A 21,346-nucleotide genomic window follows, 5' to 3' on the forward strand; every position below is an offset into this window, starting at 1 on the left:
AAAACCGCATCAAAATCCGTTGCGTAGTTTCAAAGATTTAAGCGTACAAAGGGACATAGGGACAGGGAAAGCGACTTTGTTTTATACTATGTAGTGATGCGAAAGTAACTCTGTCTGTCTTCAATCACGTCTAAACTACTGAACCAATTTGCATGAAATTTGCTATGGATACCCGAGAAAGGACATAGGCTACCTTTTATTGCGAAATATGTACCACGGGCGAAGCGGGGGTGGACCTCTAGTAATAAATAACTAGATTCAAAATCACTCGAAAATGGACCAAAAAAAAACTGCCTGACCGTGTATTAGGCAGTTTTAACGATACGAACCATCATTTTTCTTTGAACCCGAAATTTTGTGGGTCATTTGTAACAGGATGGCGGTTCTTCAGGGGTCTTAGTACGCAATGACAAAAAGAAAAATGATGGTCAGAACGCTGATACCGGATACCTTAAGATACTGTAATATAAAATATTACAGTATCTTAAGATTAAATACTATAGTATCTTCACCGTGTGTGACGCGCTTAAGAAGGAAGCTAATGTACCCTTTATCTGCAGTTAATAATGGACCGTATCAGCAAGGGCATAACGGACAAAGTGTCTCGCAGCGGCGAGTTCGCGGGCGCGTTCTTCAAGTGGGCCTACTCGTACAAGCAGGGATGGATGAAGCGGGGATACGATACGCCGATACTTAATGCTGTTGTACGTATTATTTTTAATTTTCATTTCGTTTCTTCTTATTTTTAACGTGATAACGTTTTTAAAATCGTTTTAGTCGGGTGACATGTTCAGAAACTTGTGTTACACCAAAACCTCACGAGCGCGATCGCAGGTATAACGAGAGAGAGACGGACCGATCTCCCGTCTCATCTCGAGCGCTGCCACCAATAAGACGTTATCACTTAAACATCTCGATCGTAAACCTACTTTACAAACAACAATTTTCTTTTTATTCATTTTCTTTTTATTTATTATCACCCGTTACCATAACCATTTTTTATCTGTGCAGGTATTCAAGAAAGTGCGATCACTACTCGGCGGTCGAGTACGTCTCATGATAGCGGGCGGGGCCCCCCTCGCGCCCGACACGCACACACAGGTGCGGCTGTGCCTGTGCTGTGACGTCATCGCCGGCTACGGGCTCACCGAGACCACCTCCTGCGCGACCATCATGGACCTGCTCGACCGGTGAGTGTGGGCACCCACGGGGCTTGTGCAGTGGGTAAACTTGTAATATTGGCGCAATAAGCAAGGCGAAGGGAGCACAGAGTAAAGAAAACGAACATAGAGAAATCTAAGACGCGTTGTGCAGGCCGAGCTATCATAAACCAGTTTTGGCTGGTAACGGCTGACAAAGGGAGTAATTGACACGCACATATGCTTGTAGTAGTGTAAAAATATTCACGCGGTTGTATGCGCTGTCTTTGTATTATGCATGTTATAAAAATAACTAAAATTAGACTATGTTTTGTGTTCATGCATTTTAGTTCGTTCATTTTGTCTCCGGTTGTATTAAAAAAAAGTATTAAAAAAACTCTGGGAGTGCCGGCAGAAGTGAAAACTTGATTATTAACGTTGAGCATGTTTGATATTTTGGAATGGTATCCGTTTTTCGATCAGGTCACGTGTCGCGACCTGACGCGAGTTTAAGATTTTATACCCATTACAGAAAAAGTGCTCAACGCCGCTAAAGAAGTTTTCACTTCAAAAATTAACTGTTAAAATAAATATCTGCGCGGAGTAATGGCCACCCGCTTGTTATATAAAAAAGGTATTAATTAATAAATTGTTATGTAACAGATCTACAGGCAGAGTGGGCGCTCCCACGACGGGCACAGACATCAAGCTGGTCAACTGGGAGGAGGGCAACTATCGCGTTGGCAACAAACCGTACCCACAGGTAATAAATATATATGTACATACATTTAAAATAGCTATATTTAGGAATACAGAAATACTGATAAAGAGTACAAAAAAATCTTAATAACTCAGGCCCCGGAACCACAGATACAATAGAAAATGTATTGTGTCTGGGACCGATCGGGCAGCTTGGGTCAATTGGGCTCAATAATGGGTTAAACATATTACAATAATAAACGTCAGCTTCTATTAAGTGAAGAATTTTGTTTAATTCCAGAAAATTTTGTTGAATTAAGTGTACTTACATAGGTAAATGTGAAAAGAAATTCTATATTTAGTCGGTTTGTCACGGTCGTGTTGTTCAATTTTATATGGCGTCCTCTAAACAGTAAACATGGCGCCAAAAGTTTCCACTAATTGCAATTCATAATTAATACTTTTAAATCATTCTTACGCTATATCACAGAATACATAATAGTAGCTAAACGTTACAGAACGGACACTCTCCGCCTCCCGCTAAAATTACTTAAAGTAATTTTATTATTTTGGATTTGTGATTATCGTTTTTCGTAGAAAATGGTTAGATATTGTGCTGTTTACGGATGTATTTCATCAGAAAAACGCGAATTTTTTTTTACGCTAGTCACAAATGTGCAAACCATAAAGCGTTAACACACACATTTGCAGTCTGTACAGTGTGACTGTCAAAACGGTAATTTTGTATGGAGTGTCCGGGGTGTGACCATACTGTAGGAAATATTGTAATACTGTGCTAATATTATAAAGAGGAAAACTTTGTTTGTTTGATTGTAATGAATAGGCTCATAAACTACTGAACCGATTTTGATGAAATTTGGCACAGATAATCTTTAGACCCTCAGAAAGAACATAGGCTACCTTTTATTGCGAAATATGTACCACGGGCGAAGCCGGGGCGGACCGCTAGTAATTAATACTTTTAAATCATTCTTACGCTATATTATAATTAATTTTTGAAGTGAAAACTTCTTTAGCGGCGTTGAGCACTTTTTCTGTAATGGGTATAAAATCTTAAACTCGCGTCAGGACACGTGACCTGATCGAAAAAGCGTAAGACGGATACCATTCCAAAATATCAAATATGTTCAACGTTAATAATCAAGTTTTCACTTCTGCCGGCACTCCCGGAGTGCAACCCGTCTTTTTACACGCTTTATATTAGCTTCACCTATATGTTTGTTTGTAACCGACTTCTTTGGGCGCGATTTTGACCCACTTTAACCGGCCAGATTTCGTTCAAACTTTGTAGATTTATTGAGGACCGATGACAATACACTAATTTGATAAAATTTTCTATTTTTTAGTTCGGTTTTCTATAAAAAGCGTGTTTTTTAGTTTTTTTTTAACTATTATTATTTCTCCCCAGGGCGAGGTGGTAATAGGCGGTGACAGTGTAGCGGAAGGTTACTACAAGAACCCGGAGAAGAGTCGAGAGGAGTTCATAGACGTGGGCGGTCGGCGATGGTTCCGATCTGGCGATATTGCAGAACTGCATCACGATGGGTGTATTAAGATTATCGGTAAGGAAATTGGTTCAATTTTAATTAAAGGGTGTTGTGGAAGCTATTTGTCAGGTCAAAAAATAAGGGTTTTGAAGAATTTAAGCGTTTTTGTTTGTTTGTTTGTTTGTTTAATTTAGGGCCGATTTTTCAATGCTTGGATAAAACTTATCCGTCTAATAAAGTCACGATAATATTAAAATGTCACGTAAACTGTCAAATACGGGCAATTCGAATACGTTTTATAAAATGGTAGTTTTATACATTATTCGACGAATAAGTTTTATCCAAGCATTGAAAAATCGGCCCTTATTATATTACCTTTTTTGGTGTAAAAAATATATCTACTTACCTATAAATGTAAACAATAATATTCCTCTCTACAGACCGCAAGAAGGATCTAGTCAAGTTACAAGCCGGTGAATATGTATCCCTCGGCAAAGTTGAAGCGGAACTCAAGACTTGCCCCATAGTAGAGAACATTTGTGTATACGGGGATAGCTCTAAGACATACACGGTGGCCCTTTTGGTTCCAAACCCGAGGCATTTAGCGGAATTAGCGGCCAGAATTGGCCTGCCAGAGATGGAATTTGATCAGCTCTGCCAGAATAGCGAGGTGGAAAAAGCGGTTGTTAAGGAACTTGCTGATCATGCGAGGAAATGTGAGTTTTTTCATGTTTTTTGTTAAAATTTTCAAAGGAGATTGCCCAAGTGACTATGGCACTTGGTATCGCAATCAAACTTATTGTGTCAAGATGAAATATAGCTCAATTTAAAGCTTGATGTTAGTACTTTTAGATATGATTAAAGTTTTTATGTAAATAAGCCGCAGTTCGCGATAATAAAAATAAAACAATAGTTTTATTCAACATTTCAAAAAACTACTTAATCGAGTTTAAACTAACGATGAACGTTAAGTTTTACATTTATTACATAGGTAATATTTTAATTTACAAGACAAATGTGAAAAGTAAATCGTAATTTAAACATTATTTCAAAATAACATCGAACAATGCGTCGAACACATTCATTTGACATTTCAAATAGAAACTATGACATATGACGTTTGCAAGAGAGATAGATATAGGTATGTGTCAAAACAAAACTTTTACTTTTATTTCTATTTATTCGGTATAATTACAACTTAATAGTGATAAATATGATCATTATAAATACAAATAGGAATTAACAATATCACGAACACGTGACATAACTAGTATTTTACCGATTCCATACGTAGTCATACATGTTTCAAAAGAAAAACTTTTACTATTATTTCAATTTATCCGGTTTAATTAAGACTTAATATTGATACATATGATCATTATAAATACAAATAGGAATTAACAATATAACGAATATGTGGCACAACTAAAATTTTACCGAACCCACCCGTGGTCATTCTCCTTTCCATAATGTTCCTATGATCTGCATCTATACTTTTTCTACGTATTAAATATTATACAAATAGCACATAATATCTTAAAGAACAGACCTCCACCAATTTCCAAGTGGCCATACAATTTGGCCCAAAATTTTAATTTTGTGATCAAATTGATCTATTTGCAGCACAAATATATTTTTGTTATTATTACAATCATTTATTAAAAGCCACTCGCTTTACAAAACTGTTATCGTTATATCGATATTGGTATTGATTTATTAATAAATAAATAAATATTTCAGGACAGTTTTCACACACGGCACAATCTGATCCCATACTAAGCTTTCGCTTGTGTTATGGAAACCATTAATTATTATCGTTAACTATTGGAAGAGATTGCTTTAAAGCAATAAGGCCGCCTTTTCGTACATATGTGCCTTCGTGATTGTTTCTTCTTTTTTTAATTATTGTACCTATTTTGTTATCCTCTGTCTGGTATATATGTACAATAAAGTATAAATAAATACTGTTATTATCCAACTGTCGTAAAAAATCTCTAATAATAACAAATATTCCAGGTGGTCTAGAGAAGTTTGAAGTGCCCGCCGCAGTGAAACTATGCACAGAAGTTTGGTCCCCAGACATGGGCCTTGTGACCGCTGCCTTCAAGATCAAGAGGAAAGACATCCAAGAGAGATACAAGGAAGATATCAAGAGAATGTATGCGTCGTGAGACGATCGCACGCTTCGGTACTAAAGTGTTCGTTTGGTGTCAAGTGTCAAAGTGTAGTGTTAGTGTCTATATGTGATTGTGTTTGGTGTCAAAAATTATGTATTGTTCATCTTTGTTGTGGAATTCCTGCGCAGAAATTAAAAGAATAGGACTAAATGTTATTGGTACTTTATAAAAATATTGTGTTACAGTTTTTGTAGTTACTTTTGGTTGTCATTTGGTTATTGATGATATAAATTATGTGTAATTTTAACTGCGCAGGAATCGGTTAAAGAACATTAATACATAATTGTAAAATGTCATTTGTACTCTTATAATTAGTTTGTTAAAGCACATTAAGACATTAGTTATAGACTGAATTAAGTTAGATCAAAATAGATTACCTTGAAATTATTTAGAACATTATATATTTTACAGATTATTTTTTTTACATATTATAATATAGACACTACATACCTCGAGCATAAAATATCACGATTTAAAACAACTACCGTGATAATAAAGTACCGGAGCTAAAAGCATCGACTTCGATGATACAAGCCACTAAGAAGTCGGTCCACACTCTGCCTCTATGAGGTTCTCGGCTTTTAAATTCGTTTGTAAATGGTTGTATAAATATCATGTAATATTGCTTGAGATTAAATTTTATTTGTATATCGTGCATCACATTATGTTAAGGTGTTAAATTTTATGTATGCCAAAGTGTTATGGACTAGTGTTGTTATCCATGTAATGTAAGTTTTCCTGTAATATACGGCGATGTAACTTCCTTTTGTATAATCAAACAAAACACTTAACATTTTGTGTGTATGTGTCAAAATATTACATTTTATTAAAATAGTTTAGTCCATAACATTTTTTATCCAGTCGTCGTAAATGCATAGTTTTAGATTCATCATATTATTATATAGTCTGTGTAAAATTTTCAACTTGTATATACTTTAATTTACTTACATAATAAATTGTAGTTACGAAATTCTCGCTGTACTTTGTAATGTAGCTTTTCTCTTTGATAGAGCAGTATACATTTAGATCTGATGTTTATATGAAAAGTAAGTGAGAAACGAAGTGCAATTGTTTTTGATGTCATGCGATAGATAATCCAAGATGGCGGCGGAATAGTTAAAATAAAATATACGAACTACTCAAATATTTTTCTCAACCATATTGGATAAATAATTTAGTTTAGATGCATCTGTCGTGTGACGATTTAGAAATTGGCCTAGTGTATCCTATAGGTCGTTGTGTCGAATCGTTTCGACGCGGACAAATAAAATAAAAACTTTAAAAATAAGTAATCGTTTTAGTACTTAGGGGGACGGGGAAGCATGCCACTGTTGTAACAGCCGTAGTTCACTATTTATTTATGCGTTTGGAGCATAATCGAGTAACCAAATGTTTTAGTTGTGTTAGGCGAATGTACTAGTAGCGGGCCTATGCGTGTGAATGTGAGATTCTTCAGGCAATTTTGTAATACGCGCGCAAAGGTCTTAGATGTCGCATTTTTATTTCGATATGACGTTTTTGTTTAAATTATTGTAAATGTGTATATATTGGTGGCACATGTTAATAACCTCAATTTTAATATTATGGTGCACTGGGATTTAGTAATAGTCGATCCTAGATGTTTTTTAACTATTCATTTATCATACATTTTCATATAGTTTTAGTTGTTTGTTCAATTGTTTTTAGTATTTATTAAATCCGAGTGCATCTCTCGCTACTCTATACTCGTTTAAGTAGGCTTTAAATGGAGCAAAAGCAATAATGTGTTAACATAAGCCGATTCCGTTAAGCATTTCAAATATGTACTACGCATTTTCAGGCATTTTAAGCCCTCTATAATCGATGTTCTGTAATATAACTGCTAAAGCAGTCTGCTAACTTAAGTATATATAGCTGTATATGAATATAAAATTCCATCAATGTATTTATTTTATAAGTGTGGATGTTACTGTCATAGGTAGCGGCATATTTTTTGATGTTAATCGTTTTGAATCAAGTAAAATTGAATGTTAATCCATGTCAGTAGGAGTCACTTGCTCAGTTCTTTTTTCGTTTGGTATCCTTAATGTTTCAACTGAAAACGTTTTTTGTATTATTTATTCAATAAATAATGTTAATAAAATCATATTTTTGTTTTCTTTACAACTTTCGACTATTTTCCCCACAGTAATATAAAATAAGTGTTAACACAAAAATCTTGGGTTCGATTCCCCGTCAATAAGTTTAGGGCTGATTCTTACAGACCAAGACAGCAGAATATAAAATAAGAAGAAAATCATGCACATTCGTAGCGTGCAAGCTGGCAAAGTTATTTTATAACAAAAGCTTTCTGATTCAGAAACTATTTAATTAAAATTTTCCTTTACAAAATAGGTCAAAATATGGTAGTCACATACCATAGTAAGTGTGGTGATCACTTACTACCGTATGTGAACACCATATTTTGTACCACCAATAGTTATTTCCTTGTTGATATGCAATGAAGCATCGCAAAATAACCAAAAATCAAAAAATAATATAAATAATTTGATAGAAAATTATCTCTAGTTAAAATTTAGTTAACGCGAATAAGTTGATCGAATTGTTTTTTTGAAAGTTTCTCGCAGATCAATGTAATTTCACAATAGGGACATTTTGAGCACTAGCCTTCCAATGATAATTAATTATACAAGTGGTGGCGTCTCAACTCATCACGTTGCCCAAACTATAAACGTGTTAAATTGTATTCTTTTTTTTTTTAAAGCTGTGTCCTTATTTTGTGATAACTTAGATCATTAATGTGCTAACAAAAAGCTATCGCGTAAATTCACGCTTCATTAACTCTTAATTGAAATCTAATCACCTATATGTATCCAACATGCATCTAAATGTATTTTATACTATTAACGCTAACGCAAATCAATAGCATAGAAGAGATGTTTATAAAATATCTTTAAACCTCACGTTTGTACACATAGATGCTCTGCGTTGCAGTTTGTAACATTTTGATAGAAAATTTTTTGCTACTAGTACATGAAATCTATTTCCATTTGTGAAATCATAAGCGCAAAATGTCTGTGCGTTTCATCCGAAGTAAAAGTTAATTCTTTTCTCTTTGTGTCTAGGTATGCATTCAAATAGATTAAATAAAAAATTTAGGCTCCATTTAGTACATGGTTCAAGGCCTTATTAGCTCCTTCATGAACTTGCATTCATGAAGTTTTAGGAAGTAGGAACGTATGGTAAGAAATAAAAAAAAATGACCATTTCAGGATTTATTTATTAAACAACCTAATGAACTCAACAATAACTAACTTAGAGGTGTTCATAAGTGTCAGTTACACTTAAAAAATCATATTGATATTACATCAAACAATAATGTGTATGACTTTAAGAAAATATTATTTAACATGCTATATGTTAAATTATTTTGGTTTTATTACGTTTTTATGAACGTACATTTCATATATGCTTATTCTTGTCTTTATAGAGCGAAGCGATACTATTTTGATATCATAATATATTAATGTCTTGTAAAATCTTCGTTTCGCTAAGCTATATTTAATTTCTGTTCTCTCTACTAAAGAAGCTATGTGCTAAATATGCGTAGCAAAACGAATTATTTTACACTCATAAACCGGAATTTACATCTTTTCATTTATCAGTTTTTAGGTTAATCTAAACCAGCCGTCAATTTTGCCGCCATTTATAATGTCAGTGTCAATTTAGACGTTCGCCATCTTGCAAAGGCGGCGTAATTGCATGATCTTGATATCATCTGTGCCCACAAACTTGACGACTCCTTCCTTATCCTCTATGGAGATCAGCTCACCGACCGCTTCTCGGTCGTCGCCGGATATCACCTGAAATTAATTAAATTTAATTAGTTTTTGTAAATAATTAAGATTGTATAAAAAATGAATAAATCTGATTTAATGAAAACACATTATAGTGTGCAGTTTATTGTATCGTTCATTAGAAAACTATGCCTAATACACATGAAGGCAGAGTTTTGCTTCGGATAATTTTTGAACTTGATTGTTTATTGTCTAGTTGATCGAGACATACAATATAATACGTGAACGTAAAAACTCATTTTCTATAGATACAATTTGTTGTAACTAAAACCTTGCCTTTATATTTACTATACAGTTCTATCTATTAAAAACGGGTTTTAATTGTAAACTATTATGATTATGAACATAAATTGTCCTCACCTTAACCCTATCCCCGCGCTGCGGCACGACGGGCTCCAATAAATCCGCCTGCAGACTGACAGACCGGTCCTCCCCCGGCAGGTACACGGTACACACGCCCCCGCTGACCCCCCGCAACGCCCCCGTTTGACCCCCAAGCCCATCCCCTTTATCCCGCACGCGCACTTCCAGGTCCGGCGCGTGCCAATCTGGGGTTGGAGAACCCCCCGCGTAGGGAGAGCGGGGGGAATAACCCCCCGGGCTTGGGGTGCCGAGGTAACCCCCTGTGTACCCGCTCGGGCTGGGTGATGGTCGGTACGGACTGTACGTGTGGTCCGAGCCGTACATCGTGCCCGGTGTTTGGGGTGTGAACGGACCCTGCAAATTGAATGAGTATGTGTTGATAATACAAATAACACTTAACATGAATCTTATGTAATGCTTTTCAGAGCAGAAATTTACAATGTTGTTACAATTTGCAAAAGCTGGTTACATACGTCAAGTTCAATAATTATTGGCATTTTCACTATATGTATTAACAAGTAACAACAGCAACACATAACATTAAATACTTGCAGCCAACTAACTCAATTAATAAACTAGCCTCTATTAAACGGCACCATTCAACTTAAAACCTGTATCATTCTTAGAAACATAATCATCATTCATCATCATCATTTACAGCTGGTAAATAAATCTACTATCATAATCAGTACCTATTCAATTTGTAATTAAATCTACGGAAATTACATTAAAAAAGAAAATATTTGTTTGTTTGTTACGATTAAACTCAAAAAATAAGTTACTATGAAAGCTACATATGTATTACCAAGTAACATAGGCTATTTTTAATTACATTTATCTCCACAATAAGCCGTGCCAAGCGGTTGGCTAAAAAAAACAAAAAAATGACACAAACCTGTGCATACGACGTGCCCTCATACGCGGGCGGCTGATCATCATCCAGACCATAATCAAAGTCTGGTCTCGCGGGCGTGTTAGCGGCGGCCGGGTCCCACGCACCGTGCGCGGGAGTCCTTCCCCCGTCGTGCGCGGGTGTGCTGGACCCGTAGTGGGGTGTGCGACTCCCGGCCTCGTAGATCGGGGTCGCTGACCCGTGCATGGGCGTCTTGATACCCGTGTCGCGGTAGGTGGGTGTGTGCGACCCGCCCGCGCGCATTGGTGTGCGGCTGTAGCTGGATGAATTGTTAGGTTAATACAAAATGTCGAGCGTGTGTGCAAAAATTGACTGCGACATATGCATTATTTGGATGTATTTTGTTTCTAATTTTTTATGTTGGTAATTGGTATATCAATAAAAAATATTGTATTCATGACAAAAATATATTTTTGAAATAAAATCATATGTACTTAAGTACATTTTAATTAACCTTTTTAATATCAAAGTCTATCAAAGTATAATCTCTGTATCAGAGGCGGCTCGCCCTAAGGAGCGCTGGTGCAGTGAACTCCCATAAATAATTATAATAAAATCATACTCCTTAATTTAATTATTAACATTAATTATTACTATTTAAAATCAATCGTAATCTTTAAAACTACTGTTAATACCAATGAATATATCCATCATTCCATCATCCCATACACCTGTATAATACCTACTGTATTATGTAACGCGCGAAGCGGTGCGCTCACGATTGCGCTCCAATGAAAAAAGATTTAGTACATTTCCTAATACGAAATCCAATAGGAGTGAAAGAGAGGGTTTTGCCAGGGCCCTGCGCGTGAAACAAAAGATTTTCTATGGAAAAGTAGCAAAATTCGGTGCGCCGCACCCGCAAACGTTGCCGGTTCGTTTTTACCGCCCGGCAGGACAGCGATTGCGACGTTGCCAGTTGCTACGTCTTTATTATAAACAAACACTCGACTCTCGAGTCAACTTCAATGCACGCGCGCGATTCATGCAATTTTCTAATTAAAATTATAAAATACGTGTTGAAATAGCCTGTACTTATCAGTATTACTTGTGAGTGTTAAAATGAACAATAATTATAATGTGGCGTTCATTAAAAAGTGTGATAAAACGTTACAAATTCGGCTTGAATGTAAAGCTAAGGGACCGCCACGGCCTGAACTTGATCTTACGCAAAAATGTACGACAAAAACGAAAACATATACGCGTGTGTTTAAATCTGAACAATATGTAAAAAAAACCGTGGTTGTGTGGTTGTGATGAAAGCAACAACAGATATTTACGAATGTCTTGTCGCTTTAAGTTATAGATATTTTTGCACACCAAAAAGAAAGACGTATGTAGGTATTTCCTTTATAAGTAATTTTTTTGATAAATGCACTGCTTTACACCATGTATTTTCAGTGTTTTATTTATTTTATTTATTTAATTATTTATTGCACACACAAAAGAAATAGAGACACACAAAGTACAGCTATATAATAGGAAATAATGTGTACAAACGGTGGCCTTATCGCTAAGTAGCGATCTCTTCCAGGCCACCGTATGTAATAAGTAAGGAGAGACGTTAAAAGGAGGTGGGTGAGCAAAAAATAAGGCTTTAGGAAAAAAGAAAAATATAATTATAAATATTCAATATATATTATAAATATATGTATAATATCATATAAAACAACTATATAGTACCTAGTAAATAGCAAGAGAAAACATAATTATAAATATTTAATAAGTACATATATCATAAAGAACAAATATAATATAGTAGTAGGTATATAACAAAGAAGAAAATAAGGTAACAGTAAGGAAATAGAGGAAGAAGCTAAGCAAGAGAAAGATAGTGTGACTTAAGAAGGTGTTTAAAACTCCTTAAGGATTGCGCTTGACGTACTTCTAGTGGAAGTTCGTTCCAGAGTTTGGCAGCACGAACAGCAAAGGAATGACCATAAAATTTGGTGTTCGTGACAGGGACACGCAAAAGTAAAGTTTTGGAAGGGCGAGGGAAAGGAGAGGTAAAGTAATCAAATTTATCTTTGAGATAGTGAGGAGCTTTAGGATCAAACAGGACGGAGAAGAGAAGATGAAGGATGTGGGAGTTACGACGGAAGCGGATGGGAAGCCAGTTGAGTTTTTTGCGATAGTCTGACACGTGGTCAAACTTACGCAAGCCAAAGATGAAGCGAATGCAAAAATTCTGAAGGCGTTCAAGTCGACTCAACTGGGCTTCGGAAAGGTCAAGGTAGGAGGTATCTGCATAATCAAGATGGGAAAGAAGAAGGGAATGAGCTAGCATTATTCTTGTAGGGATAGGCAGAAAGTTGCGCAGGCGCCGAAGTGAGCCAGCGGAAGCAAACATCCTCCTGCTGACCTCCTTCAGGTGAACATCCCACGACAGGGTTTGATCCATTAAAATACCCAAGTTTTTAACGTGGGTACTGTAACCGATCTGTATGCCGTCCAACAAAACATCCGGAAGAGCTGCCCAATCAATCCTTGACACGTATGACGCACTCCCAATGATGATTGTCTGTGTTTTAGCTGGATTTAATAATAGTCCAAAATTCCTGCTCCAGTTTACAATGGTAGACAAATCATTGTTGACCTTACTGATTGCATTGGGCAAGTCTTCCAGAGTCGCTTGGGTGTAGATTTGGACATCGTCAGCATACATGTGGTAGAGAGAAGTTAAAGATTGAGTTAAGGTATTAATAAAAATTGCAAAAAGGAGAGGTGACAAGACGCATCCTTGTGGCACGCCGGCATTGATATTGCGCCAAGACGAGGAAATGTCATCAAGCGAAATTCGCTGCCGGCGTCCATGTAAATAACTATGGAACCAATTACACGCAGATGGAGATAGGTTAAGCGAGCGTAGCAAACCCAGCAGTAAGTCGAAGTCTACAGAGCTAAAGGCGTTGCTGAAATCGAGTAACGTGAGCACTGTGAGCTGCTTGTTGTCCATGCCGAGTCTAATATCGTCAGTGATTTTGGTGAGCGCAGTAGTCGTCCCATGACCAGGACGGAAACCGGATTGGAAAGGGTTCAATAAATTATGTCTATTAAGGAAACTACTGAGTTGTTGATGGACTAATTTTTCAAGGACTTTGGAGAGGAAAGGTAAAATAGAAATTGGCCGGAAGTCACTGTGGGAAGAGGGTTTGGGCTTTTTTGGTAAAGGAATAACCTGAGCACTTTTCCAGGCGGAGGGAAAAGAACCCGAGGAAATGGAGCAGTTTAAAATATGAGTTAAGATCGGGATAATAAGGTCAAGGATAGGGATGATCATGTTACGACTGATGCCATCACTACCGACTGCATTAGACGACACTGACAATACGCTCTTCTTAACATCTCCATCAGCGAATTGGCTCAGATGAAACGGTGGAAAATTAGGAATTGATAAAGAAGAAAGATTATAAAGTGTGTTTAATTTTGTATTATTATCTAAAGTGGGTGGAGAATCGGTGAAATGTTGATTTAAAAGTTCTATATTTAAGTTATCAGGAAGAGAGTTACTACTTTTATTACCAATTCCTATGGATTTTAAGAATTTCCAGATTTTACTGGAGTCGCCGTTCTCGACAGATGAGTGAATATGGCGTCGTTGTGCGTCTCTACAACACGTATTGCAACGATTCCGAATCCTGACATACTTTTCCCTGTTCAAGTCACTATTATTCGCTTTATATTTGGCTTTTGCTTTCGATTTTAAAATTAACAGTGACTTGAGGTCATCCGTGAGCCAGGGAGCTGGTAGATGCTTAAGTTTGACTGGTTTGAGGGGTGCGTGTTGGTCGTATAGTTGTGTCAGAAGCGAAGTAAATAAATCGACTTTGGAGTCAGTATTATCGGCAGAAAGGATGACAGACCAGTCAATCTTACTAGCATCACGGTGAAGACTCTCAGTGTCTATCCCAGCAAAACTGCGTCGCATCACAAGTTTGGGTTTAGGTTTAGGAGGCCGCACACTGTATGACAGGAAAATTAGGTCGTGATGAGAGAATGCACTAGCATCACACTGACCATGTTTCAAGACCAGATTGGGAGAGGAAACAAACATTAAATCGAGGAGAGAAGGAGAGCAATTTGGAAGAGAGTGAGTAGGTTTAAGGGAAAGAAGATGAAGGTTATTGGATTCAGTAATAGAAAGAAGAGTCTTGGCTCGGGAGTCGTTTTTAAGGAGGCAAGTGTTAAAATCCCCCATAAGGATGGAATGTTCATAGATAGGGACAAGTTTTTCAAGGATGGTTTCGAAGGAGTGGAAATAATTAATGGAAAGGGAAGGACTATAAAACACACCCAAGAGGAGTTTTTTATGAGCTAAGGAAACTTCAATAATAAGATGTTCAGCCGCGTCCGGGGGAGGGGGTTGCGGCGACATACTAATAATACTGAACGGTAGGTGGGACCGTAGATAGATCGCGACGCCTCCCCCACCCCTCCCCAGGCGGTCATTCCTTATCAAGTGGAAGCCAGGAAGTGAGTAATTGGAAGAAGGAAGGCAGGGTTTGAACCAAGACTCGGAAATTAGGATAGCATGGACATTAATAGACTCGAAAGAAGTGAGAAAATCGGGATAGTGTGCAGGCAAACTTTGGGCATTTATATGGATTACATTGAAGCTTTTCAGGTTGGGAGGGAGACTAGAGGATAGGAAATTATTCAAAGGGACAAAAGAAGAACTGCGAAAACTATCATCACTATCATTATCATCTTCAGAAGAGAGAGACATATAATTAAGGTCACTAGATGAATTGTCGTTAACCATTTTAAATCAATTATAAAGTTTAAACACCAACTTACTGACACCACGATAGCTTTGAGTTTATAATGAATATACTAAATACGTACTATATGAATACCAATAGACAGATAGATATATACTATAATAATATGTATACTAATATATATATGAATATTAAAATATAAGTTATGTCTTAGAAAACGCTTATTTTTTCTACACCCCCAGCAAATACAAAATAATATAGGTTATCGCAAAACTACATGAAACGGAACACTTAAATGACAGTTGACATCTGATACTGACAAATGACAATATTTGACATAATGTCATATCATTACAATTTACGAAACAATATTTGAAAACCGACACAAAAATTAAAAAAAAAATTACTTACGATAGACACAGAAGAGGGTAAAAATTAATAATTGGACATACAGAAGGAAGTTATAAGGAAAAAGAGTACATAAGACACAACAATAAAGGTGAAAATAGATTGAAAAGGACATAACATACAATACTGGAGCGTGCTTTAATATACTTTAGGTTTACTTAATCTTATTACCCATTCTTTTAGGTCTTGAAATGGCTTTAGAACAATTATTTGAGTCGGTCAACAGAGGAACACTGGAAGTCAATTGCACATTATCCACTCGCGCGCATGGAATAGAGTCTAAGTCACTTAAACAGGTTGCTTGGTACTTCTCGCCATCAGAACCAACGACGAAGACGTTGCCATCCTTCGTCCAACATTTGGGGAGACCAAATTTCTTCCGAGCGGCCATGAAGGTTTCGTGTCGCGATTTAGTCAGAAATTCCGACAGAGTGACACCGCTGTTTTTAAACTTAGTTTTTGAGAACCAGACAGAATTCTTTGTCCCTACATCCCTGAACTTAACTAACAAAGGGCGGGGTTTGGCAGCACTGGTACTCACATGGCCCATCCTGTGACAGCGACTGAAGGAATCCTCATCAAGATTCAACGACTGGAGCTTGCTTGATAAAGTTGCTAACACTACAGCCTTAGTATCTTCTTTGTTGTCTTCCTTGACACCATGCAGAAGAAGAATCTTGCGACGAGAACGCATTTCATGTATATCATGAAGCTTGAATAACATCTCAACTTCACTCTGCAGGATTTTCAGCGATGACAAAATAAAGCTTTGGAAGAGAGAAAACTCTGTAGTGATATTTGAGGATGCAGGGGTGTTGCTAGACTGTAATTGCTTTTGGAACTCTGCCATCCTAGTGTTAAAGTTCTCAGTCATCTGTGCAATGTTGTCTTTCAAGTTCTCCATCTTAGTGTTGGTAATTTTTGCAAATACAAGGAAATCAATGAAGGATGAAATGCTGGTAGGTGTAGTGGTTTACAGACACATAGATTTAAAACGAAAAAGTGCTTTAAATTATTTTTAAAACTTTTACAAACTTAGAGCTCAAAAAAAAACGTTAGTCACTTTTGAGCACCTACCCTCGAGAGGTGTATTTCAAGTGAACACCCATAAAATTTTGTCACGAGCCGCCTCTGCTCTGTATACAACTACATAATTCGACGATGTCGTCGTCGATGAATTATAATTTATTCGAATTCAAACAAACTAAATATCAATAATATTGCATCCACTAACCTGGAGGCCCCTCCCCGTGCTGCCCCGGTGGGCCCGCCCGCCACTGCAATATGGCTCCTCTCCACCGATATCGTCTGACACGACGAGTGCAGTTCCACCCTTGCCGTGGCCCCTGTTGCTACGCGCACTATCCCCACGTTTCCCTTGAACGGCCCGCCCGTTATCTTTATCGTCACTCCCACTAACTCCCGATCCCTCGACACCATCCCCCCTCTCCCTCCCCTCCCCCTCCCGCGCATGTTCCCCCCTCCCCTTCCCGAGGGATGCATGGGTGATTGAATACGGGGCGACATGAAACCTAAAGCCAAGCCGTTCGCTGTCGCGTTGTTCTTCGCTCCGCCCGCTAGTTGTAAATGCCGAGTTTTGCACACGAATATACCACCATTGTCTAAATACATTCTAGATTGTAAGAACGCGAAGTTCTTGTACAAGTGCTTGATTTCACCGTCTCTTCCCGCGTGCGGCCCGTCTATCACTTTCACGATGTCTTTCCTTTGTATCGAATTGTGTTCGGAGTCAAGCGCCATAGTGAATCGATTTTCGCGACGCTTTTGTAAAGCTTGCGGTTTGCATTCTATGACTTTTCCTTGCATTCCGAGCACGTGGAAGTTTTCTTTTTCTAAACGAACGATGACGCCCACAGTTTGCGGGTCCAGCTGAACCATATCGCCCCATTGGAACTGACCCAGGGAATCTACACCGGTTGCCATATCTGAGCACAATTGCAAATCTCGCGGCAAAACTTCGAGTTCATGCATAGTCAAGTCTGATACAAGAACAACTCTTTGTGCCTCCACTCGTACAATCAAACCCGTGTCGCCTTCATATCTGCCCGCTAATACCTTTACGTGATCTCCCAGTTTGAAATATTTCCTTAATTCATTCGGTTTGAATACTAGAGGATCTTTCAACGCGTCGTGTTTTGGCATAACTGTTATCATGGAGCCGTCTATAGCTATAATTTTCGCTTGTAAGTTAGCGAGATCTCCAGAGCACACTTCAACATTATCACCCATTGAGAAAGAGTGCAAGCTTGTGGGATCGTCTTTAGCCGGTGCGGCGAGTTCAATATCGATTCCTTCAGGTTGCTCCTCAAACCTTTCTAATTCTGTCAAAGTTGGTTTAACACCCTCTGCAAGAATGGCTGTTGATGAAAAGTTCTTATATAAGAAGCCCTTTCTTGAATATCTATTCCCTTCGAAAATTAAGAAGTCACCATCAGAGGTAACTTCTCCGCCGATAGCTCTGATAGCTTCTGGATCGAACGGTTTTGCGGCGGGTCGGCGTTTCTTTTTCCGTTTTGCAGCTTCATTTTCACTTTGCACAGTTCGTAACGCACCTCTGAGCCTTGTGTAATCAATTCTAGGCAAAAGCTTTAAATGAACTTGATTTTGAGCTAAATCTACATAATCTACTTGGGCTATGTCATCCTTGTAAAGACCTCTCTTTAGCCGCACCCACTGTTTCGGCTTCAGACCTGACTGTTCTTTCACCACTCTCAATACATCTGTCATTTCTTTGATGGGAACCATCTCTTGTTTCCAAACACCCATTCTTAAGTTACCTACGCTTTCTATAATCGCTTTCACATGTGTTTGTTTGTAGGCCTCTATATAAATATAACCCTTTACACCCTCGGGCGCAACAACAGATTTAATTTGGAATGGTTCTTCAGAGTATTGATAGGTAATATATTTTCTCATGAGCAAGAGTACTGTAGCCTTTTCTTCGCCGATACGACATTTGACCATCCATAAATTGGGGTCTTTGATGCCTGGCAACAGTGTTTGTTGCGTAATTTCATCGGACATTTCTTCGCCACCTTCACCGAAATGTCTAAGCGCGGCTGATTCATCAGCATATTTGTTTCTAAGGTATTCTTCAATTTCTTCCTCTTTCTGTGAGTCCCAGAGGTTGGTTCCTCGGCGACGACCTTCAATTTCTCTAGCAGTGGGACCAATTTCATCCACCTCATTACCAACAATACCCATTTCTTGTGCTCCCTCCTCCCATTCGTCATCTTCGTCAACTTCATCATCAACCTGATTATAAAATAGACAAATATATAACAGAATACTGTGACATGAATCTAATATTTTTCAAAATACACACTAAAAAGAACTTTTAAAAATTATTTGTCTTTCTGTTTATTAGAACTTATCATAACTCAGTTGATTTAATTATACTTTCACAAAAAGACAGACAAAGTTATATAGCCACATATAAGCTGCCATCCAAATAAAGTTAGTTATAAATTATAATTAAATTAATTTAATACTAATATTTTTCAAAATGCATACTAGAAAAAGCTGAATAAAATTATAACATTTTTTTTATTAAAACTAATAAATGACTGACTCAATTTTAATAACACTTTCGCTAAAGGAAAGTCAGTTATAGAGCAACATAAAGTCTATTTTGCAAACAAAGTTATCAATAAATAGACAGAACTATCAGTTTACCTCAGCCTCATCAATAATGAAACCTCCATATCTGCTGTCCTTCTTGCGTTTCTTCCGTCTCCTTTCCTCTTCTTCATCCTCGTCATATTCTTCTGAATCCACTAAGTCGTCTCCTTCTGGTTCTTGTTCATCCTTGGAATATCAAAGTAATTAAAGTGAAACTTTTATTACATCGTCTCAAACTTTTTGGTCTGCGTAGCGCATGTCACCGTCGCCGACCGTCACGCGACATGCGCTACACAAAGCAGTGTTCGGAACCGTTCGAACAGTTTCACTTTTACCGTGGTTTCATAAAACCACACAACATTTTTTTTTATTAACATTGATTTGATTTTCTCTTTGAATAAAATTAATAACAACTTAACTGTTTTTTTTTTTATTTCTACACTATGAAAGATACATCCTTACGAATAAGATACATATAAAAATAATTATGAGACAGGATTTGGATCCCACATCTTTTGCTGTATCCTCTGCTATCCATCATGCTAAGTTGCAATTGAATAGTAAAAAATACCAAAATAAGAAATAATGCTATTGAGAACAGTGTGTATTTCCTATGTCCACTGAACCAACTAAAAAAGTTGTCCATTTATATCATTTTATTTGAGAGTGGCTATATTTTCATGTGCAGTTATCAAATTTTTTGTGAATCTTGTACAGATTAACAAAAAATATATAATAAATCGTAGGAAAGTCAAAACTGAATATTTTTTACAAATTTTGTTTAGATAGTTGAGACATGAGGAAGGACATGGGATAGGTTTTAACCCGGAAATCCAACAGGAACGGGAACTATGCGGGTTTTTCTTTGACTAAGCAGGCAAAGCCGCTGGTGGAAATCTAGTATACAAATAATTAAAGCATACATATGATTCCTTTTTATTTACACTTTATGTTTATGATTATATTGTGATAAAAACAAGCATTTGTTGATAATAAACTAATTTTGAGTAGTTTGAGTAGTTTTATACCTTTTACAACAAATATCTGGTTTTACACAAATTCATTATGCCTTATAAGGCTTCTTAAATCAATAGAACAAGTATTATGTGATGTAATACTTATACAACAACAATCAAGGCATCTTGCAGGATATTTGTTATTAATCATCAAAATAAGTGAATAAATATGAATATAATTATTAATCTACCTCGACTTCTTCATCACCAGATGCCTCCTTGGCTTCGTCATCTCTATTGCGTCCACCACCAGACTCTGCTGATCGACTCCTGTGACGGATGAAAAAAATTGATTGGTGATGTTCCACATACACAATTAGCACTTATTTGTCAAATGAATTACCTAGAACGCGATCGAGATCTAGATCTTGATCTAGACCGTGATCTGGAAGGACTTCTACTTCTAGAGGGACTCCTGCTACCTGACTGGGAACGGGATCGCGAGCGTGACCGCGAACGCGACACAGATCGGGACCTCGCCGATCGGTTTGATGCAGCACTTCTTCTTGACCTATTCGATACTACACTACCGGCCTCTGATCCACTCCCTGAATAATTACTGGCTTCCGAATCCGACATTTTCACTTAATTAATTTTTATCGTTATAAAACCATTTATGTTTTTTATTAGAACTTAAAATAAAATATCTTTACACAATTTGTAACCATACGTAGCAATACGTAAATGTCAAACAAAATTTCCAAATGTCATAGATAACAGAACTTTCAACTAGGTACAGTTGATAAAAACTTTGAACAGATAAATAATATATTTTAAAATAATAAAATCAGAATTTATTTCCTTCCTGGTGTTGAGTATAATATTCTTTCTAATGTAACAATAGAGTGTTTTTGTCTTCTGATATATTTTACCAATTATATAATACATTTAACTTCACATTTACTAAATATTTGATATTTTATT

The 21,346-nt window shown here is 37.0% G+C and overlaps 2 protein-coding genes across 4 annotated transcripts in view; one reads left to right on the top strand and one right to left on the bottom strand.

Annotated features, from left to right (window-relative positions):
* Acsl (Acyl-CoA synthetase long-chain) overlaps positions 1 to 7,648 on the top strand; it is a 63,527-nt gene extending 55,879 nt beyond the window's left edge. For all 3 annotated transcript variants that reach the window (XM_089701350.1, XM_089701359.1, XM_089701366.1), the window contains 6 exons: positions 561 to 704; positions 1,012 to 1,190; positions 1,803 to 1,902; positions 3,268 to 3,421; positions 3,787 to 4,062; positions 5,363 to 7,648. In XM_089701350.1, the coding sequence (XP_089557476.1) occupies positions 561 to 704; positions 1,012 to 1,190; positions 1,803 to 1,902; positions 3,268 to 3,421; positions 3,787 to 4,062; positions 5,363 to 5,517 (1,008 nt within the window). In that variant the 3' untranslated portion in view covers positions 5,518 to 7,648. The remainder of the gene's footprint in view (positions 1 to 560; positions 705 to 1,011; positions 1,191 to 1,802; positions 1,903 to 3,267; positions 3,422 to 3,786; positions 4,063 to 5,362) is intronic.
* Positions 7,649 to 8,764: 1,116 nt separating this feature from the next.
* Positions 8,765 to 21,122, bottom strand: Spt5 (Transcription elongation factor subunit Spt5). Its single transcript, XM_089701303.1, has 7 exons — positions 20,766 to 21,122; positions 20,614 to 20,692; positions 19,461 to 19,592; positions 16,999 to 19,040; positions 10,618 to 10,894; positions 9,720 to 10,076; positions 8,765 to 9,365 (listed from the first exon to the last, which is right to left on the bottom strand). Exons 1-7 carry the CDS (start codon positions 20,999 to 21,001, stop codon positions 9,228 to 9,230), a joined length of 3,261 nt encoding a protein of 1,086 aa, XP_089557429.1. The 5' UTR covers positions 21,002 to 21,122; the 3' UTR covers positions 8,765 to 9,227.
* Between the last annotated feature and the right edge of the window lie 224 nt (positions 21,123 to 21,346).

The sequence above is a fragment of the Colias philodice genome, chromosome 2 (genome assembly GCF_061535455.1).
Source record: "Colias philodice isolate Cphi_HAF_F1 chromosome 2, ilColPhil1 Martin Lab GWU primary, whole genome shotgun sequence".
NCBI classification, from domain to species: domain Eukaryota; kingdom Metazoa; phylum Arthropoda; class Insecta; order Lepidoptera; family Pieridae; genus Colias; species Colias philodice.